This window comes from Gossypium arboreum, chromosome 4, assembly GCF_025698485.1.
Source record: "Gossypium arboreum isolate Shixiya-1 chromosome 4, ASM2569848v2, whole genome shotgun sequence".
In the NCBI taxonomy this organism is placed as follows: domain Eukaryota; kingdom Viridiplantae; phylum Streptophyta; class Magnoliopsida; order Malvales; family Malvaceae; genus Gossypium; species Gossypium arboreum.
The window spans coordinates 120,329,172-120,349,285 of NC_069073.1; the positions used below are offsets into that span (position 1 = coordinate 120,329,172).

Below are 20,114 nucleotides of genomic sequence, written 5' to 3' on the forward strand. Positions count from 1 at the left end.
TTAGAAAACATTTTTCAAATCACGCGTAAAATCTCTTACATTTTGGGAAAATATCTTACCGTTTCAATTTCTGTAAGACATTTTTCCGTGCTTCTCCTTCATTTAGGTAAGGCCCCTTCTCTTGCTGCTGTTCAATTTCCGTTCTCTTGCTGCTGGTATTTCGTTTCCTTTCTCCTTCTCTTTCTCTCTTTCTCATGCAATCTCTCTCTCTCTCTTTCGCAGGTATTTTCCTCTTCCTGCATAAAGCTTTTTTTTTTCAGGTCTTGGCTTAAGGTAAAGCTCTACCCTTTCTCAAATCCAATGGTTTCTCTTTTTTAGTTGCCATTTTTTTTGGGAGATTTTCAGGAGTTTTATTTTGGTAAGATTTAAAGTACAACTGTATCCACAGTTCCAGAAGCTTCATAAAATAACCCTGAGAGGCTAGTTTTTAGTTTTAATTTTTTTTCCCAATTAACTTATCATTTAATTTCCATTCTATTGGACTCCAACTTATGTTGGTTATAATGTAATATATTTTCATTACTTACTGTAAAATATTCTTATAATTTCTGAATTATAAGGTTTAAATGATTTGGGGTTTCCAGTTCGTTCATTTTGATATTTTTTTTGCTATAAGAAATTTAGTGATAAATTTTCGATTCTTATGCCCTATAGATGTTATCCGATTACAGCCGATCCGAGATCATTGAGAGGTGATTTTCTCACTTTCTTTTTTCTTTATAAAGAGTTCAGAAACTATTTTTTTGCTAATTTTGAAAGATTTGGTATATTTTGCTTGATGTTTGGCATTCTTGGATGTGTTGACTGTAGTAAAAAATTCTTTTATCTATTGCTCTTTCATTTCTCTGTTTTGTTATTTTATGGGGGCATTATTGGGTTGCAATGTTAACTGTTGGATTTATGCATTGTTTAGGGAATGCTTAGATCCCTTCGACAGCCCCGAAAGTGAAGCATTTGATTTTTTTGTTAACGAAGTTCTCTGCATTGGCAAAGGTAATTAATGAGAGTTCAAGTTGGTTTAATTATGGCAGAACCTTGTCCAAGCTAAGCATATTGCTAGTTATTTTACATAAAACATAACGTGATAAGTATTTATTCTGTCCTCTTAGAAACATTGTTCTGAAAACATCCGTAGGTTGCCCATATTCATGTGTAAAGAGAGCCCCTCATGCATTCTCATACGATCCTTCGACCGGAACAGCACGTGCAACTTCTCAAGGTTCGTATATTCACCAACAGGTTCTCATATTAACTTGTGTTGTAGTCCCCTTTCTAGTACTGGAAGGGATGGATAATATGGTAGTTTCATAACATATAAGAAAAGAAGCTGAGAGAATATTAGTCAGGAACTTTTTCAGTTTCTTTTTCATTTTCGGTGGAGTTTGAAGTTATCATCTGTTTAATTTAATCAGGACATGGTGAAGATTATCGAGTTCAGCTTGCAGTTGGTCAGTGTCCGAGAAATTGCATCCATTTTGTGACACCTTCACAAAGAATCATTCTGGAGGAGTTACTTGATAGGTATGCATCTCTAATATCCTCCAATAAATTCTCATTGCTACCTTGTTAAGGGAGTAAAAGGCTATAATCTATAATTACCTGCCAATCCTAATACCAGACCTTGTATGTCTCGTGGCTTTGATCTGATTTGCAGCTCAATTTTATTTCCTCTAACGTCCAATGATTTTTGAAAACTAGATAGACCTGTTGCTTCTGGATCAAGTAATCCTTTAGTTGCATTAAACATTTATTATTGGTTTTTCACTAATGCAAGAGTGATATATGGTTTTGTATTATGTAGCATCTTGAACGTGCCTTTCGACATTTCAGCAGAAGCAGACTTGCTTTATTCTATAGTTAAAGCCAAGTTCGAAAATAATAGGTACCAAAAGCCGAAGAAGCAACCGAAAACTTCCACCAAAAATGTTGATTGGTTTTGACCCATGAGTGGTTCGAAGTAATCTTCGATCCTCCAAAGCTGCATTTAGCTAATGTTTCAGCTCGCACCAATGAAAATACAAAATGTAATATATGTGCACACGCCAACAGCTGTTTCGTGTGTGATTCATTGGAAAGAGGTGGCTGAACAGAAGACTACAGTGATAACTGACAACAGACTTGCGTTGACAATGCTAAAACCTTGGATGTTCTGTTGGTTCCTGGAGAAGAAAATATCACAGCTGAGGAACTGGAAGACTAATTTTCCTTGTTATGTATATTTGTCTAAGAAACTGGTTTTATAGTCATGTATATTGTATCTTAATAATTGAATATTATTATATATTTAATTTAATTTATTTATTTATAAATAAATCATTGCAATAGGTAAAAACAATTTAAAATATAAAATTTAATTTATTAATATATGTAAAAATAACTTTTACAAAAAATATTTTCAGAAATCTGCCAAACAACAAAAAAATATTTTACACAGCTTCATCCAAACACCAGAAAATATTTTCAGTAAATCATTTTCCAGAAAAGTAAGTTATTTTCCAGAAATCATTTTCCGGAAAACATTTTATTGGTAAACAAATAGACCCTTAGTATTGCTTTGAAACTGATTTTTCTAAGTTAAAACAATTTTAATCAAAAAATAATTACATTATAGTAATTTAATTATTAGTAAATATTCTTTCTATTATTGAACTATGAAAAATTATAAAATAGTCACTTAATTACTAGTAATTTTGTTTTTAATCAATAAATTAAGAAAAATTACAAAATGGTCACTAAACTATTCAATTTTGTCTTTTATGGTCACTAGCAAGTTAAAGGTGTTAACTTTTAAAATTGGCATAATGACAACTTTAACACTCAATATTTATATATTGTATTAATTTAATCTTGATTTAAAAATCTAACCCTCAATTTTTACACATTGTATAATTTAGTTTTTTTATTATACAATTTTGTTTTTCTTTGTAACCCTTTCATTTAAAAGATGAAAAAATTTATTAACTAAATTTAATTGAAAATATAAAAAATAAAAATACCCAAAAACCGAGATAATAATTTTGATATCTTCTTATTCTTGTAAAATTAACTCTTATTATTTTTAGCGTAAGCATTACTGCTAGCTCCGCATGTATTTTCTTCTCCCATGCTTCTTTATTTCCTCTAATCAACATGGGACAGTTCTCCTTTATATGTCCATCCCTACAGTAGCCAAAGCAAATATTGTTGAGAAATTTATCTGTACATCTATTTTATCCATTACATGCTATGTTTGGACATCAATTAGAACAACAATTTAGAATAATTAAAAGTGTATGTCAGTTTATTGATAATTCTGAATTATACAAACTTTTAGATTTGTTATACATAAATGACCACCAACTCGAAATTCAAAAAATTCAAATTTGAATTTTATTTTATCTATATCCATTAACCATGAAATCAGTTTAAATTATATTTTTAAATTAAAAAAATATTTTGCAAATAAAGTCAGCTTAAAATTAAAATGGTCAAAGATAATGCATGCCCTTCCAGTACACATGTTTCCAAATCTCATATGTCTTGTTGATACTTCACCCTCAGAAGTACACGTTCCCAAAATCTAATGGATGGTACTCCTTGGACAACCTCGGATGGATACATCACTCTCATGTAATTCAACGCCATCCTCTTCCAGAGGAGTATATATATATATATATATATATATATATATTTGTTTCTATTACTGCCCCATGCATTCAAGAGCTTGTGTATCCTCAGACATCGCAGCCTCTGATCAGAAAAATCTTCTTGTATCGGCCGTACCTTTTTGGTGGACCTAAACCATTAAGTCTATTCGGCGGTCACTCAGTAATTCGCTCTCGTTGTCAGTCATTGTCTCTTAACCCATGCTTTATTTTATGTGATTGTTTGTTTACCGTCTGCTTTTTTTAGTAAAGACAAGGATTTGGGTACCAAACATACGTGCATTCTAGGAAAACGAAATCTGGGGGATCCCCCCACGTGCGCAAGAAAACAAAAGTAAAAGAAAAAAAAAAAGCTAGGTTTTCCATGCATTGCTTCTGGTCCTAAATTTCAAATAGGATGCATGGCTTAATGCATTATTTTCTTTTGTTTTCCCTGTTTGAGAGGGTATGTGATGATTATATATGAATTTATTGGGTAAAAGTGTTATGAAGGTTGCAATATTAAGAGTCAAATTATATTTTGTTTATTTTATTAAAAAAAGATGTAAGTTAGTGTTGAGTGTAATGATAAATGCACGTTGTATTCTCAATGGGAGACAAATGTTAAACTTTAAAGATGATATTATTGGCAGGGGCAATCCCGAACTTAAATATAGACCATAAAATCGACATGAAGAATATCAAAAAGAAAAAAAAAATTGATTATTCTATTAAAAATTTTATCAATTTTTAATGTCATTACGTGGCATATTAAGATTAAGATGGAAGTTATTTTTCTCCTTTTAACTTTGAGTTGAAACTTGAAAAATATCAATGGTGAGCATATTTCAACAGAAAGCTTGAAAGAAAATGATAATGAAAATAGGGTTGATTTCCCTAGTATCAAACAATATCGATGGTGAGCGTATCTCCATTGAATGTCAAAACTTATTTTTGAGTTCCATAACAATGGTGTTCCCGCCTTTGGCCTTGGGACACAATGATTGGTCAAAGTAAACAAAATCTATGCACAAAGAAACAAAAAGAACCAATGGTTCCAGACTGGTTGCACAAAAACCTAGAGAACAAGATCCAAGACTGCATGCACAAAAAACCACGAGATCACATGTCCAAGAGAAATTAGAAAATGAATGTCATTCCAATCTTTGTTCCCCCCTTTTTGCTTTTTTCGCCAATACAGTTCAGGGTATTTCTTTTTCATTAAAAGACGTGCCCTTTTAGGATTTGATTGTCTATTAGGATGATCCGGCTCTCACTTCGATGTCCCAAAATCCCTATCTATCTGTGTTTTGGAATGTAATCAATTTTGTATCGGAACTATTTACATTGATCGGAATACTTCGTTGTGATAATATATTGGCTTTCGTTTTTTATATATATTTTTATTGTTATTAGCTGGATAGTTATATGCTTATAGTAAAAGATAATCTTATTATTTAATGTATGTTGATGGGAAAAGGAGGAAAATAGAGATGACGATTCATATGGTGGCGTGTGAGGAGCTATATATAAGTAAGGGATTATGGCGAGCTTGGTTTGGTTCTTTAGTAAGGCATGAAGAAGGAAGTTGTAGTTGGAAGAAAAAGATTCTCTCTCTAGGTTAGAGTAACGTATTTAGAGGGGTGGGTAGTTTTCTCTTGACCTAGGGCCTTGATGAATAGACTTCTAGGTAGATAGTAATGAATAGAGATAATGTTCACGTGTAAATCATGTAAAAGAAGATTTAACATTTATTTTTAAGAAGTTAGACTCATAAAACTCTAGATGTCCTAAATATGTGCTCATTGATTCTTAACTCTGGTGAGGTACCACTTTTGGCGAGATTAAGGTTGTGGAGACAAAACCTAATTAAATGAAATATTTATAACAACGTATGAAATAATTTATTTTATTTTAAATTTATTTAATAATAAATTAAACTTATAAAATTTATTGAAGTATTTAAAAGTTTTATTAAATTTCGGAAGCTTGAATATGAAAAAGTTCAAGAAAATTGGTTGATAGATTTATTATGATGGATCATAGTAAATTCAACAACTAATTTTAGTGAACTTTATTTCTTCTTTGGAACTTTATTTCTTCTTTGGAGTTAAACTAATAAAAATAATAATTTTTATGTCATTTTCATAAATATAGTATAAAGATTAAATTGATGAATTTAATAGTATAATAGAAGCACTTTCACCTAGAATAAAGTAGTGTTGAAATAGAGCCAACGCCCCACTAAACAAACATCCTCAATAAACAAAGACAATGTGAAGTTAATTGATGGATGTTGGGTGTATTATAGGGTATATTTTATTTTTAAGAGAAAATATGGGTTTGAACGTTTAAAATGATATTTTGATAGAGATATACATAAATTCGAACATAAACAATAAAATGGATATGAAATAATAAAAAAAATGTAAAATTTAAGAAATGATGCCGAGAACTTGTCTATATATAAGTGGTTTGAATTTTTAAAACGATATTATTAAGAGAGGTATAAATAATTCTCGAATATAAATATGGACAGGAAAACGGATATGAAATAATAAAAAAATGTGAAGTTTGAGAAATGATGATGAGAACTTGCCTATATATAAGTGCAATCGGGTTACATTATTTCTAGGGCTAAAGTCTTGAGAAAAGTTGTATTATCTATCGATCCATTTGTGGATCCGAAGAAATGACGGTGATCGGGGAAGTTAATCTCGTAACACATCATCAAGCAAGGTGGAGGTTTCTTTATCGTGGCCATGCACTTCCCGGTGGTACAAGCATTTTAACGGTGACAGACGGGTTCCAATGGTGGCATTTTCAATGCCGGAGTGAAGGTGACAACATGTACTGCATCAACGGCTCCGAGTGGAGCCGTTTTGTTCAAACAAGGATGAATGCAATGATTACTCTTTATTCCAAACAAGACGGTGAGGATTTCCACAGAATCCGAGTGAGGTCTTAAAGCTTCACAAATGTCTACAAATTCATGTAGGAATGAACAAATAGATATTTCTGCTTTGTATATGTCTTAAGTATTAGTGATGTTTAATTCAACTCCATGGTGGCTCAAGAGTGGTGCTAGTTCGGTTCAGACAGAGTTGAGATATGGCTTATATTCCCAAAGCAATCAATGGAGACGCTGACAAACACGAACAGAACAGTTAATCTGGTGTCTATTTGTGTGTAATTTGCTTTTGTTGGGGTATTCCATGTGCATTGGCCTGTCATGTTTTGGCTATGTCCTCACTGTGGTTTTTACCACGGTTTGTAATGCTTGCTCTCTTTTTCGACTAAATCATTGAACCACGGACAACAAACAAAGCCAAGATCATCTTCAAATAACTCCAATAAACCAACCAACTTCTCCATAACGTGGCATTTGTCAGTACAGTTTTGCTGTCTTGGCCTTGAATTAAACACTTAGCAAACGGCCCAATCATGAAATCTCTAGACTAATTGATTATTAATTGGGCCTAAACCAGTTGATTAGTGATTAATTACTATTGGAATTTGAATCCAATCCAAATAAAAGACTGCATTTCATGTAGGTGCTTTGTTCGGTCATTACATCATGTTTGATTTTAGGGATAATAAGTTAGATCGTGAATTCGGATATCCTATTTGAATATTGTCGTATCAAATTTTAAAATGTTATTTATAATGAATTGAAATAAATATTGACAGGTAATTTAAATATTTATTTTTGAATCCACATTACTTTATTCGGTAATAGACGAATTATAAAAATATTTATAATTTCAATTATATATTAAATAAGTATTTAAGGCTCAAAAATATTTTTAATAAAATAAGAAAAAAATCAATTGAATCATTAAAAAGTTTACCCAATATTGAATTCTTAATGACAAAAAATTTAACTAAGTTCTTCCATTAACAAAAATCATTAGTTAACAGATTTGATCGTTAATGGTGCGGGTATAGCTAACTACACCCACCAAGAGATGACATGTGGCATGCCACATGGAAGGATGCTGACGTGACATGACATGCCAATAATTTTTAATATATAAAATATAAAAATAATTAATAAAATTACACATGGTTGTCCATATTTATTAAATTTAGACATCCATTTATCTAGGTTCATTTTAATGAGTTTAAAACTATAAAAATATTAATTATTATAAACAAATTAATAATTTTTAAAAAAATTCTAAAAGATTAAAATTATAAAAAATAAAATTTATTGACATAAAAATTCAAATATGAAAAAGAATAAAAATCTAAAATTGTTTTTAAGTATCCATGTGACAGCCCTAAATTGACCCTAGTCGGAAAGTGGTTTCGGGACCGCTAAACCGAGTCATAAAAATAATTAACCGTCATAGTTGATGCTCATTATATGTACATATGCATGTGTGAAAATTTCATGTTTGGATTTTGTTAATTGTAAGTGAATTTTATCAAATAGGACTTGTGTGAGAAAATTTAGAAATGTGCTAGGCAAATGTAAAGTGGTCTATTAATGCATGTTGTGAACATGATGGGTTTGCATGTCAATTTACCCAAAATTTAAGCATGGTGGGCGGTCATGCTATGAGTGGAAACATGTTGCAAACATGTTGGGTTAGTGGTTATGATAGAAAGAATAAAATAATGAAAAAAAGGAATATGATGAAAACAAAGAAAAAAAAAGTGTCTATCCTTTCACATTTTTCTTCCTTGGCCGAATGTTCTAAGAAGAAGGGGGGGAAAAGCTTGAGAAAATCAGCTATGGTAGTTTGCTAGACTAAGGTATGTTTGATATTGTCCATGAGATTCATGCATGTTTTTAGTTGTTAGTTTGAGTTCTACTTAGCCCATGGTTTAAATCTTTGCTATGGGATGGAGATGATATTCGGCCATGGGTGTTGTCTTCTTGGTTGATGTTTGATGTTGTGGTGATGAGGCATGAAGATGAGTTAAGTTTCGGCTAAGGTGGATTTGTGTTGATGTCATTTGCATGCTAAGTGTGAAGCTTTGTAATGATACATGTGTATGGTGCTTTTGATGTTGTGAATGGAAGTAGTGGAAAAGTAAAAGAAAATTTATGTAGAAATGTGGTATATGTGGATTTGTAGGATGTTACAAATATATGTGAAGCCATGCTAGATTAGGAAGAATTCGGTCAAGTGTTCATGAGATGAAATTTTGTGTTTAGGTAAATTAAAGATGATAGTATAGTTGATATCATATATATATGTATGCATATTCGCCATCAAATTAAGAGCATAGGTGATGTTGAGTCTAAGCTTTGCACATTCGCCATATATATATATATATGCATGTGTGATTGAATTATTGATAGTAGGGCGATAGCATATGGTTATTAGTCGAATAGCTCAAAAACATATGGTAGGAAGATAAGAATTAGTCATGTATCTCCTATGATATGAAATCATTAATATTTTGATATAAATATTTAGCAAGACGGTTAAACTAGTTAATTTGTTGATTAAGCTCAAGAAGTTAAAGGAGGAGAATCAAGCAAAGGCAAAGGAAAGGACATCGAGTAGCCGAGTTAGAACCGTTTTACCCAACACAAGGTAAGTTATTAAGCATATATTTTGTATTGATATAAATGATCATAATACCTATGTACTTATGCCGAATGGAATGATATATAAATGCATGAAGTGACAAAATTTATCGAGTGTAAAAAAAAGAAGTGAGATGTATTGAGTTGCTGATTTCGGCACTAAGTGTGCGGGTATAAACGTTTACTATAATGAGATTGGCACTAAGTGTGCGAGTTTAATTGTATAGCACTAAGTGTGCGAGTTTGAATTGCATAGCACTAAGTGTGCGAGTTTGAATATTAAGCACTAAGTGTGCGGACTTACTGTATATTTTCGAATAATCATTAACGTTAAGTGTGCGACTTTATCGAATAGATCATGGACAGCGAAACGAGTAGATATTTTGAGTTCAGAAGGAATAGATGTTATGTTTATATTTGGAACTGAGCTTGGTAAGTCTTGAACCTATGTGGTGATTATATTTGAAGTAGGAACATAATATTATTGTGAAGTAGATGAAATGCTATTATTAGTATAATCTAAATGAAGATAAAATGATGTGTGGAGATGCATCAAATATCATATCGAATATCATACGAGATGTCAATGGAGGCTTGGCTAGTTGAGAGCATGTAATCATAAATGTGCGTGAAATTATGGCATAGTCGGTATGGATGGAGTACCTAATCTTGCATTATTTGATTTCTTTTATGATATTTTATAAATGGACAGTAGTGTAATGCTTATGACTTACTGAGTTATATACTCATTCGGTGTGTTTATTTGTCACTTGTTTAGGTTCCTTTGATCCATTTTTGTGTGCTCGGGACCATCGTCGAAGTCATCACACCAGCTTACAACTTTTTGGTATCTTCTTCCTAGTTGGTCTAAGAGAACATTTCGGCATGTATAGGCTATTATGTTTTGTTTGAACTTTGGTATGTAAAACTTTGGATAGCCATGCGAAAATGGCTTATATACGTTTTGAGTATAATGTTATCGTCATCTTGAATGTATATGTTCATTAAGAAGCATGGGAACTATGTAATAGGTAAAGTCTACCTTAAAAATAAATACTGATAGCAGCAGTGATGTGAATGTGAAAAATCACTAAAAATAGTAGGAATGGAATTAAATAGTGAATAAATTATGTAATCGAACCTTGATGAATCTATTTTCATAGGAAAGTAACGAAATGATCATATGAACAGTATATTATGAGATATTTAAGTTTTTGCGAAACAGGGCTAGGACAGTTTCTGGATTCCCTGTTCCGACTTTGGAAATTCATTATAAATTAAACAGAGATAATTAGAAGTTGTTCCATATATGTACATATTCCTTTTCGAGTCTAGTTTCTATAGAAACAAACGGCATCAGTATTGAAGCCTTGTACAGGGAGATATCCAAGTCGTAATGCCTGTAGGTCAGTGTGGTCGAACCCTAAAACAGGGGAGACTTTAACTAATAAACTATACTAATTGGCTTAACCAAAAATTCTAGAAAAAAATTTGTAGATGGATATATGAGTCTAATTTCAGGAAAAATTTATGGAACTGGTTTTCGAGTTTTGGAAATCGAGATATGATTTTTAAGGTGACAGTAATGCAGTTAGCCAGCTCGTCTAGAAATTTAAAAATGGGCTGTGCAATAAGTGATTTAAGTCTGCGAACCCCTCGTGGTGTCGACTAAGCAACGGTCTCAGTGCACGGGTGTTACAATTTTATTGGTATCAGAGCTATGGTTTAGTCGGTTCTAGGACTACCATAGCGCGTATGAGTCTAGCTATACATGCCTTAATGTTAGTGTTTAATAGTGTGATGACTTCTGACTGCTAAAATTTTTGTTTTGATTAGTAAATGGATCTTGGCTTAGAGAGAACCTTAGCGGATGACGTTGAAAGCGTAGCGGCTGCTCCTGCGCAAGGGACACCGCCTGTTGAACCTCAGTCATCTGCGAATAATCAAAATGAGGGGGCAAAACAAGCTTTCTTTACTATGATGAACGAGTGGGTCGCACAATATGCCCGCACTAATCTGGCTGCCCAACCATTCCCGAATTTAAATAATCCACCCGAGAGCCTATAATGCCATCGACTCATCGATCCTGTAAGGCCAAGTAAACCACTGTAGACTTGATTAGGAAGCGGGCCGAGGAATTGAGCCGTAATTACCGATGATGCTTTGAAAGGGCCGAGTTCGCTTGATAACACCATCCGAGTTTTTGATGAATTGTCCTGCACACCTGATGAGTGTTTAAAGTGTGCTATATCCTTGTTGCGAGACTCAGCCTACTATTGGTGGAGGACCTTGATTTCCATAGTCTTGAAGGAATGAGTTACTTGGGATTTCTTTCAAACAGAGTTTCAAAAAATATATATTAGCCAACGGTTCATCGATCAAAAGCGTAAGGAATTCTTGGAACTTAAGCAAGGCCGCATGACAGTATCTAAATACGAACGTGAGTTCGTAAGACTCAGTCGATATGCTCGGGAGTGTGTAGCCGATGAAATTGCTATGTGCAAAAGATTTGAGGAAGGATTGAATGAAGATTTAAAGCTACTAGTGGGTATTTTAGAGATAAAAGAATTTGTAACACTAGTTGAACGAGCTTGCAAGGCGGAAGAACTTGGAAAGGAGAAAAAGAAGGCAGAATCTGAAGCTAGAGACTTTCGTAAAAGATCAACGAGTAGAACTCCGCTCTCAGCTATAAAGAAGTTCAGGGAGGACACTCACAAACCGAAGACGATTGCAGGAATTTCTATTAGGACACAACCATTAACAGACTCACGAGCTACTTCGGTTGCTAGTGTGGGTAACAATTGCCAAGAAAAACCTGAATGTCCACAATGTGGAAGACGACACATAGGTGAATGTTGGGGTAAGTCCATTAACAGGGCCTGTTACAGATGCGGTTAGAATGATCACTTCATAAAAGATTGCACGGAATTCGATGAGAGAAATAAGATGCAAGGTGCAAGACCTAGTGGAACAACGGTTAGGGGTAGACCACCGAGAATTTCAGGAGGCAGGGGTGGTGGTCAGAAAGGGACTTTTGATACGGCTGTTCGATCTGAAACCCGTACTCCTGCTAGGGCATATACCATCCGTGCACGAGAGGAAGCATCCTCCCCTAACGTTATCACTGGTACTTTCACTCTTTTTGACACTAATGTAATTGCATTAATCGACCCTGGCTCTACTCATTCTTATATATGTGAGACTTTAGCATCCAGTAAGACTCTGCCTATTGAGTCTACTGAGTTCGTAATTCGAGTGTCAAATCCCTTGGGTCAATATGCGCTTGTCGATAAAGTGTGTAAGAGATGCCCTCTAATGATCCGAGAATCCTGTTTTTCGGCCGATTTGATGCTTTTACCATTTGATGAATTTGATGTTATTCTTGGTATGGACTGGTTGACCGTATATGACGCAGTGGTGAGTTGCAAAAGAAAAACCATTGATTTAAGGTACGCAAATAACGAGATAATCCGAGTTGAGTCTACGGACTTAAAGGGGTTGCCAGCTGTAATATCATCAATGTTGGCTCAGAAATATGTAAGAAAAGGGTGCGAAGCATACCTTGCGTATGTACTTGATGACAAAGAGTTAGAAAAGAAACCCGAATCTGTGCCGGTGGTTTGTGAATACCCAGACGTTTTTCCCGAAGAATTACCGGGTTTACCACCTGTTCGGGAGGTAGAGTTTGGCATTGAGCTTGTACCTGGGACTACACCGATTTCGATAGCTCCGTATCGTATGGCACCAACCGAGTTAAAAGAGTTGAAAGCTCAGCTGCAAGAATTGACGGATAGAGGTTTTGCTCGATCAAGTTTCTCACCTTGGGGTGCACCAGTATTGTTTGTGAAAAAGAAGAACGGAACCATGAGGTTGTGCATCGACTATCGTCAGCTGAATAAAGTGACAATAAAGAATAAATATCCGTTACCGCGTATTGATTATTTGTTTGATCAACTAAAGGGAGCCTCAGTGTTTTCAAAGATAGATTTGAGATCGGGTTATTATCAGTTGCGGATTCAAGATTCAGATATACCCAAAACTGCTTTCAGAATGAGATACGGCCACTACGAGTTCTTAGTGATGCCGTTTGGGCTCACTAATGCCCCTGCGGTATTTATGGATTTGATGAATCGGATCTTCAGACAGTATTTGGACCGGTTCGTAGTTGTGTTTATTGATGACATCTTGGTCTATTCAAGAGATGAGACCGAACACGCTGAGCACCTGAGGTTAGTGTTGCAAATTTTACGGGATAAACATCTATATGCTAAGTTCAGTAAGTGTGAGTTCTGGTTAAGAGAGGTTAGCTTCTTGGGTCATGTGGTATCCGCATCGGGTATTCGAGTGGACCCGAGCAAAATTTCAGCCATACTTAACTAGAAGCCTCAGAAATATTTCGAGGTTCGAGCTTTTGGGACTTGCGGCTACTACCGACGGTTCGTAAAAGGTTTCTCGACGATAGCCACACCAATGACGAAGCTACTTCAAAAAGATGTTAAGTTTGAATGGACGAAAAAATGTCAGAAAAGTTTTGATCAATTGAAAACCTATTTGACTGAAGCTCTAATTCTAGTGCAGCCCGAATCAGGCAAGGAATTTGTCATTTATAGTGATGCCTCCCTACTTGGGTTGGGTTGCGTATTAATGCAAGAAGGTCGAGTTGTGGCCTATGCGTCGAGACAATTAAAGCCACATGAGAAAAATTATCCGACCCATGATCTCGAATTAGCTGCCATCGTATTCGCTTTGAAAATATGGCGACATTACTTATTGGGTGAGAAGTGCCATGTATTTTCGGATCACAAAAGTCTCAAATATTTGATGACTCAAAAAGACTTAAATCTGCGACAAAGACGTTGGCTCGAGTTGTTAAAAGATTATGAGCTTGTCATTGACTATCACCCGGGAAAGGCTAATGTGGTTGCGGATGCCTTAAGTCATAAATCACTGTTTGCTTTACAAGCGATGAATGTACACTTGTCTGTTCTATCCGACAATGTGTTAGTGGCGGAATTAAAGGCCAAACCATTGTTGATTCATCAAATTCGTGAAGCTCAAAAAGTCGATGATGAATTGGTTGCAAAACGGGTTGAATTTGTTCCGAATATAGAATCAGAGTTTCAAATTGATGATGACGATTGTTTGAGGTTCAGAAGTCGGTTGTGTGTTCCAAGAAATTCAGAACTCATTTCGATGATTCGAGCGAAGCTCATTGTAGCCGAATGTTAATTCACCCGGAGTACGAAAATGTACAACGATCGAGACGTCGGTTTGGTGGCATGGTATGAAACGAGACATTTTCGATTTTGTTTGAAGTGTTTAATATGTCGCAAGTAAAGGCGGAACATCAAGTGCCTACGGGTTTACTTGACCGATCATGATACCTGAATGGAAATGGGATCGAGTCACGATGGATTTTGTGTCCGGGTTGCCATTGTCGACAAGTAAGAAAGATGCGATTTGGGTTGTTGTAGATAGACCGACTAAGTCGGCTCATTTTATCCCGACGCACGGATTTTTCATTGGATAAACTAGTTTGAATTGTATGTTTCTCGATTGTGAGATTACACGGGTACCGATTTCTATTGTGTCGGATAGAGATCCGAGATTCACCTCACGATTTTGGAAGAAATTTCAAGAAGCCTTGGGTACCAAGTTGCATTTTAGCACCGCTTTTCACCCCAAACCGATGGTCAATCCGAGCGGATAATTCGAGATACTTGAAGATATGTTGAGATGTTGCATCCTCGAGTTTAGTGGTTCATGGAACGGTATTTACCTTTGATTGAATTCGCACAACAATAGTTTTCAGTCAAGCATTAAGATGGCGCCTTACGAGGCTTTGTACGGTCGAAAATGCCGTATACCATTGTTTTGGACCGAGCTCGGTGAAAGTAAAATTTTGAGTGGATTTGATTAAAGATGCTGAGCAGAAAGTAAAAATAATTCGTGAAAGTCGAAGGCGCCGCAGCTGCATCGTCAGAATCGTATGCGGATTTAAAACGAAAAGATATTGAGTATCGTGGGAGACAAAGTGTTTCTTAAGGTCTCACCTTGGAAAAAGATACTCGATTTGGTGTAAGGGCAAACTAAGTCCGAGGTTCATTGAGCCGCATTGAAATCTCCGAACGAATTGGTCCGATTGCGTATAGATTGATCTTGCCCCTGAACTTGAAAGGATTCATAACGTTTTCATGTTTCGATGCTTGACGTTACCGATCCGATCCTTCGCATGTAATAAACCCTCCGAGATTGAAATTCAAGCCGATATGAGTTATGAAGAAGAACCGATCCGTATCCTAGCTCGTGAAGTGAAAGAGTTGCGAAACAAAAGGGTTCCGTTAGTGAAAGTGTTATGGCTCAAACACGGAATGGAAGAAGCTACTTGGGAACACGAGAACTCTATGAAAGAACGATACCCAAACCTATTTACCGGTAAGATTTTCGGGGACGAAAATTTCTTAAGTGGGGGAGAGTTGTGACAGCCTTAAATTGACCCTAGTCGGAAAGTGGTTTCGGGACCGCTAAACCGAGTCATAAAAATAATTAACCGTCATAGTTTATGCTCATTATATGTACATATGCATGTGTGAAAATTTCATGTTTGGATTTTGTTAATTGTAAGTGAATTTTATCAAATAGGACTTGTGTGAGAAAATTTAGAAATGTGCTAGGCAAATGTAAAGTGGTCTATTAATGCATGTTGTGAAAATGATGGGTTTGCATGTCAATTTACCCAAAATTTAAGCATGGTGGCGGCCATGCTATGAGTGGAAACATGTTGCAAACATGTTGGGTTAGTGGTTATGTTAGAAAGAATAAAATAATGAAAAAAAGGAATATGATGAAAACAAAGGAAAAAAAAAAGTGTCCATCCTTTCACATTTTTCTTCCTTGGCCGAATGCTCTAAGAAGAAGGGGGGGAAAGCTTGAGAAAATCAGCTATGGTAGTTTGCTAGACTAAGGTATGTTTGATGTTGTCCATGAGATTCATGCATGTTTTTAGTTGTTAGTTTGAGTTCTACTTAGCCCATGGTTTAAATCTTTGCTATGGGATGGAGATGATATTCGGCCATGGGTGTTGTCTTCTTGGTTGATGTTTGATGTTGTGGTGATGAGGCATGAAGATGAGTTAAGTTTCGGCTAAGGTGGATTTGTGTTGATGTCATTTGCATGCTAAGTGTGAAGCTTTGTAATGATACATGTATATGGTACTTTTGATGTTGTGAATAGAAGTAGTGGAAAAGTAAAAGAAAATTTATGTAGAAATGTGGTATATGTGGATTTGTAGGATGTTACAAATATATGTGAAGCCATGCTAGATTAGGAAGAATTCGGTCAAGTGTTCATGAGATGAAATTTTGTGTTTAGGTAAATTAAAGATGATAGTATAGTTGATATCATATATATATGTATGCATATTCGGCCATCAAATTAAGAGCATAGGTGATGTTGAGTCTAAGCTTTGCACATTCGGCCATATATATATATATATATGCATGTGTGATTGAATTATTGATAGTAGGGCGATAGCATATGGTTATTAGTCGAATAGCTCAAAAACATATGGTAGGAAGATAAGAATTAGTCATGTATCTCCTATGATATGAAATCATTAATATTTTGATATAAATATTTAGCAAGACGGTTAAACTAGTTAATTTGTTGATTAAGCTCAAGAAGTTAAAGGAGGAGAATCAAGCAAAGGCAAAGGAAAGGACATCGAGTAGCCGAGTTAGAACCGTTTTACCCAACACAAGGTAAGTTATTAAGCTTATATTTTGTATTGATATAAATAATCATAATACCTATGTACTTATGCCGAATGGAATGATATATAAATGCATGAAGTGACAAAATTTATCGAGTGTAAAAAAAAGAAGTGAGATGTATTGAGTTGCTGATTTCGGCACTAAGTGTGCGGGTTTAAATGTTTACTATAATGAGATTGGCACTAAGTGTACGAGTTTAATTGTATAGCACTAAGTGTGCGAGTTTGAATTGCATAGCACTAAGTGTGCGAGTTTGAATATTAAGCACTAAGTGTGCGGACTTACTGTATATTTTCGAATAATCATTAACGTTAAGTGTGCGACTTTATCGAATAGATCATGGACAGCGGAACGAGTAGATATTTTGAGTTCAGAAGGAATAGATGTTATGTTTATATTTGGAACTGAGCTTGGTAAGTCTTGAACCTATGTGGTGATTATATTTGAAGTAGGAACATAATATTATTGTGAAGTAGATGAAATGCTATTATTAGTATAATCTAAATGAAGATAAAATGATGTGTGGAGATGCATCAAATATCGTATCGAATATCATACGAGATGTCAATGGAGGCTTGGCTAGTTGAGAGCATGTAATCATAAATGTGCGTGAAATTATGGCATAGTCGGTATGGATGGAGTACCTAATCTTGCATTATTTGATTTCTTTTATGATATTTTATAAATGGACATGAGTGTAATGCTTATGACTTCTTGAGTTATATACTCATTCGGTGTGTTTATTTGTCACTTGTTTAGGTTCCTTTGATCCATTTTGTGTGCTCGGGACCATCGTCAAGTCATCACACCACTTACAACTTTTGGTATCTTCTTCCTAGTTGGTCTAAGAGAACATTTCGGCATGTATAGGCTATTATGTTTTGTTTGAACTTTGGTATGTAAAACTTTGGATAGCCATGCGAAAATGGCTTATATACGTTTTGAGTATAATGTTATCGTCATCTTGAATGTATATGTTCATTAAGAAGCATGGGAACTATGTAATAGGTAAAGTCTACCTTAAAAATAGATCTTGATAAGAAGCGATGACGTGAATGTGAAAAATCACTAAAAATAGTAGGAATGGAATTAAATAGTGAATAAATTATGTAATCGAACCTTGATGAATCTATTTTCATAGGAAAGTAACGAAATGATCATATGAATAGTATATTATGAGATATTTAAGTTTTCGCAAAACAGGGCCAGGACGATTTCTAGATTCCCTGTTCCGACTTTGGAAATTCATTATAAATTAACCAGAGATAATTAGAAATTGTTCCATATATTTAAGTCTGCGAACCCCTCGTGTCTGACTCCGGCAACGGTCTCGAGTGCGGGTGTTACAATCCAATTTCAAATGTGCAATGTTGATATAAAAATATAATATAATATTTATTTTATTTAATAGTGACATGAGTTTATATTTTTTTATGAATTTTTTATTTTTTACAATTATTAATGTATATTTTTATAATTTTAATTTTCTACAATTTTGCACTCATCTAGAATGAATCAGGACAACCATTAGTTCAAGTTTATTCTACAGTGCATTTTATAAATTTTATTTTATGAATTATTAATATTTTTATTTTTGAATTTTATATTTTAATTTAATTTTAAACTTTTTAAATAATTATTAATATTTTTTATAATTTCTATTTTTATAGTCTCAAACTTATCTAGAATGAATTGGAACAAATAGTTGTCTAGATTCAAATGAAGTGTGACTACCATCCGTACAGATTCTTTTTAGGTGTAATTTTTATTAATTTTTATATATTTAAAAAATATTGAAATGACATACCATATTAGCATCCTGCCACGTGCACGTGTCATCTCTTGGTGGATGTCGTCAACCACATCAACATTATTAATGATCAAATCAGTCAACTAATAGTTTTCGTTAACAAAAGGGTTTAGTTATTTTTTTTTTCATTCAAAACCCAATAGAGTGCACTTCTTTTTTACGGGCTCAGTTGATGTTTTTTTTTTCATTTTCTATTGACTCTCAGCCTTAAAAAATTTATATTGTATTTAAATTTAAAATTTTACAAATTCAAATATTTAACTAATAATAGTATTTAATTTATTTTAGGATTGTAATAATAATAATCGAATAGAAGGATAAACGCATTTTAGAATGTTCGAACTCATGTCTTTCTATATGGGTAACAATACCAATACCAATCGAGTTAAGACTCAATCGGCTAAGTTAAATATTTTCTAATATCAAAATAATACAAAAAGATATCATGGTATCCCTTTAACATTCATTTACTCTTAATTTTAGTATTAAACAACGAATAATAATAATAGTTTTGGACATGCTTTATTCCTTCAAAAGGTGCATACGTTGAAAATTATAATTGATGGCACTACTTCGATAATTTTGCTTAATACATCACTTTTCATATAATTACTCGACAGGAATGAAGTTAAAATTTTATTTAAAGAGATTGAGATAATATTATAAAATTTAAAAGGTTTTAATTAAAAATTTTATATTAAAATGTTTAAATTAAATTATTAATTTTTTAAAAATTAAATTAAAAAAAGAACAAATTTGACTAAATTGAAATTTTAAAAATTTTCTAGGGGCAAAACCTCTACCTACTTTCTTTGACTGCTACTCCATGGATCAAGAGTTTGTCTTTAAAGGACACATGACTTCTCTCTTAGATATCCACAAAAAGATCCAAAATTATAAGAATCGAATGAAATTAATGGATTGGAATGAAAGTAATTAAACTAATCTAATTCTGATTTATGACTGCTTGCTGGACCTGTCCCCCATTCCTGGTAACTCGCTTTCGGTGTCAATTAATTCCCATTTTTCAAGGAAAAGCCTACTTTATTTGGTGTGATTTTATGCCGTTTCCTTTTTAGAGGTCCAGCCATGCGTGCATTCTCGGAAAACGAATCTATGGTGTTCCCAAATCTGCAATAAAACAAAAGCTAGGTTTCCACTCATTGCTCTTGGTCCTACTAGGTTTCATACAGGATGCATGGCTTAATGCATAAGTTTTTTTTGTTTTCCCTGTTTGAAGGAGCTATGTAATCATTATGTAAGCATCTATTGATACGTAAAATCATTTAATTTCTCACTCTTGTTACATTTTAACAACTAATTAACAATCACTCCCCCAAAATTTTTTTTTTTTTTCAGAAGTG

At 34.0% G+C, this 20,114-nt stretch overlaps 1 protein-coding gene across 1 annotated transcript; it reads left to right on the forward strand.

Moving 5' to 3' along the window:
• Positions 1–654: 654 nt before the first annotated feature.
• On the forward strand, positions 655–1,940 carry LOC108475871 (uncharacterized). The gene is made up of 5 exons (XM_017777834.1): positions 655–692; positions 914–993; positions 1,136–1,219; positions 1,413–1,521; positions 1,802–1,940. The coding sequence occupies exons 1-5, from the start codon at positions 655–657 to the stop codon at positions 1,938–1,940; spliced, it is 450 nt and encodes a 149-aa protein (XP_017633323.1).
• Positions 1,941–20,114: the final 18,174 nt, after the last annotated feature.

Coding starts and splice junctions, on each gene's coding strand:
- LOC108475871 (XM_017777834.1), top strand. CDS start 655: ATGTTATCCGATTACAGCCGATCCGAGATCATTGAGAG. Junction 693..913: donor CGATCCGAGATCATTGAGAG/GTGATTTTCTCA, acceptor TGCATTGTTTAG/GGAATGCTTAGATCCCTTCG. Junction 994..1,135: donor AGTTCTCTGCATTGGCAAAG/GTAATTAATGAG, acceptor AAACATCCGTAG/GTTGCCCATATTCATGTGTA.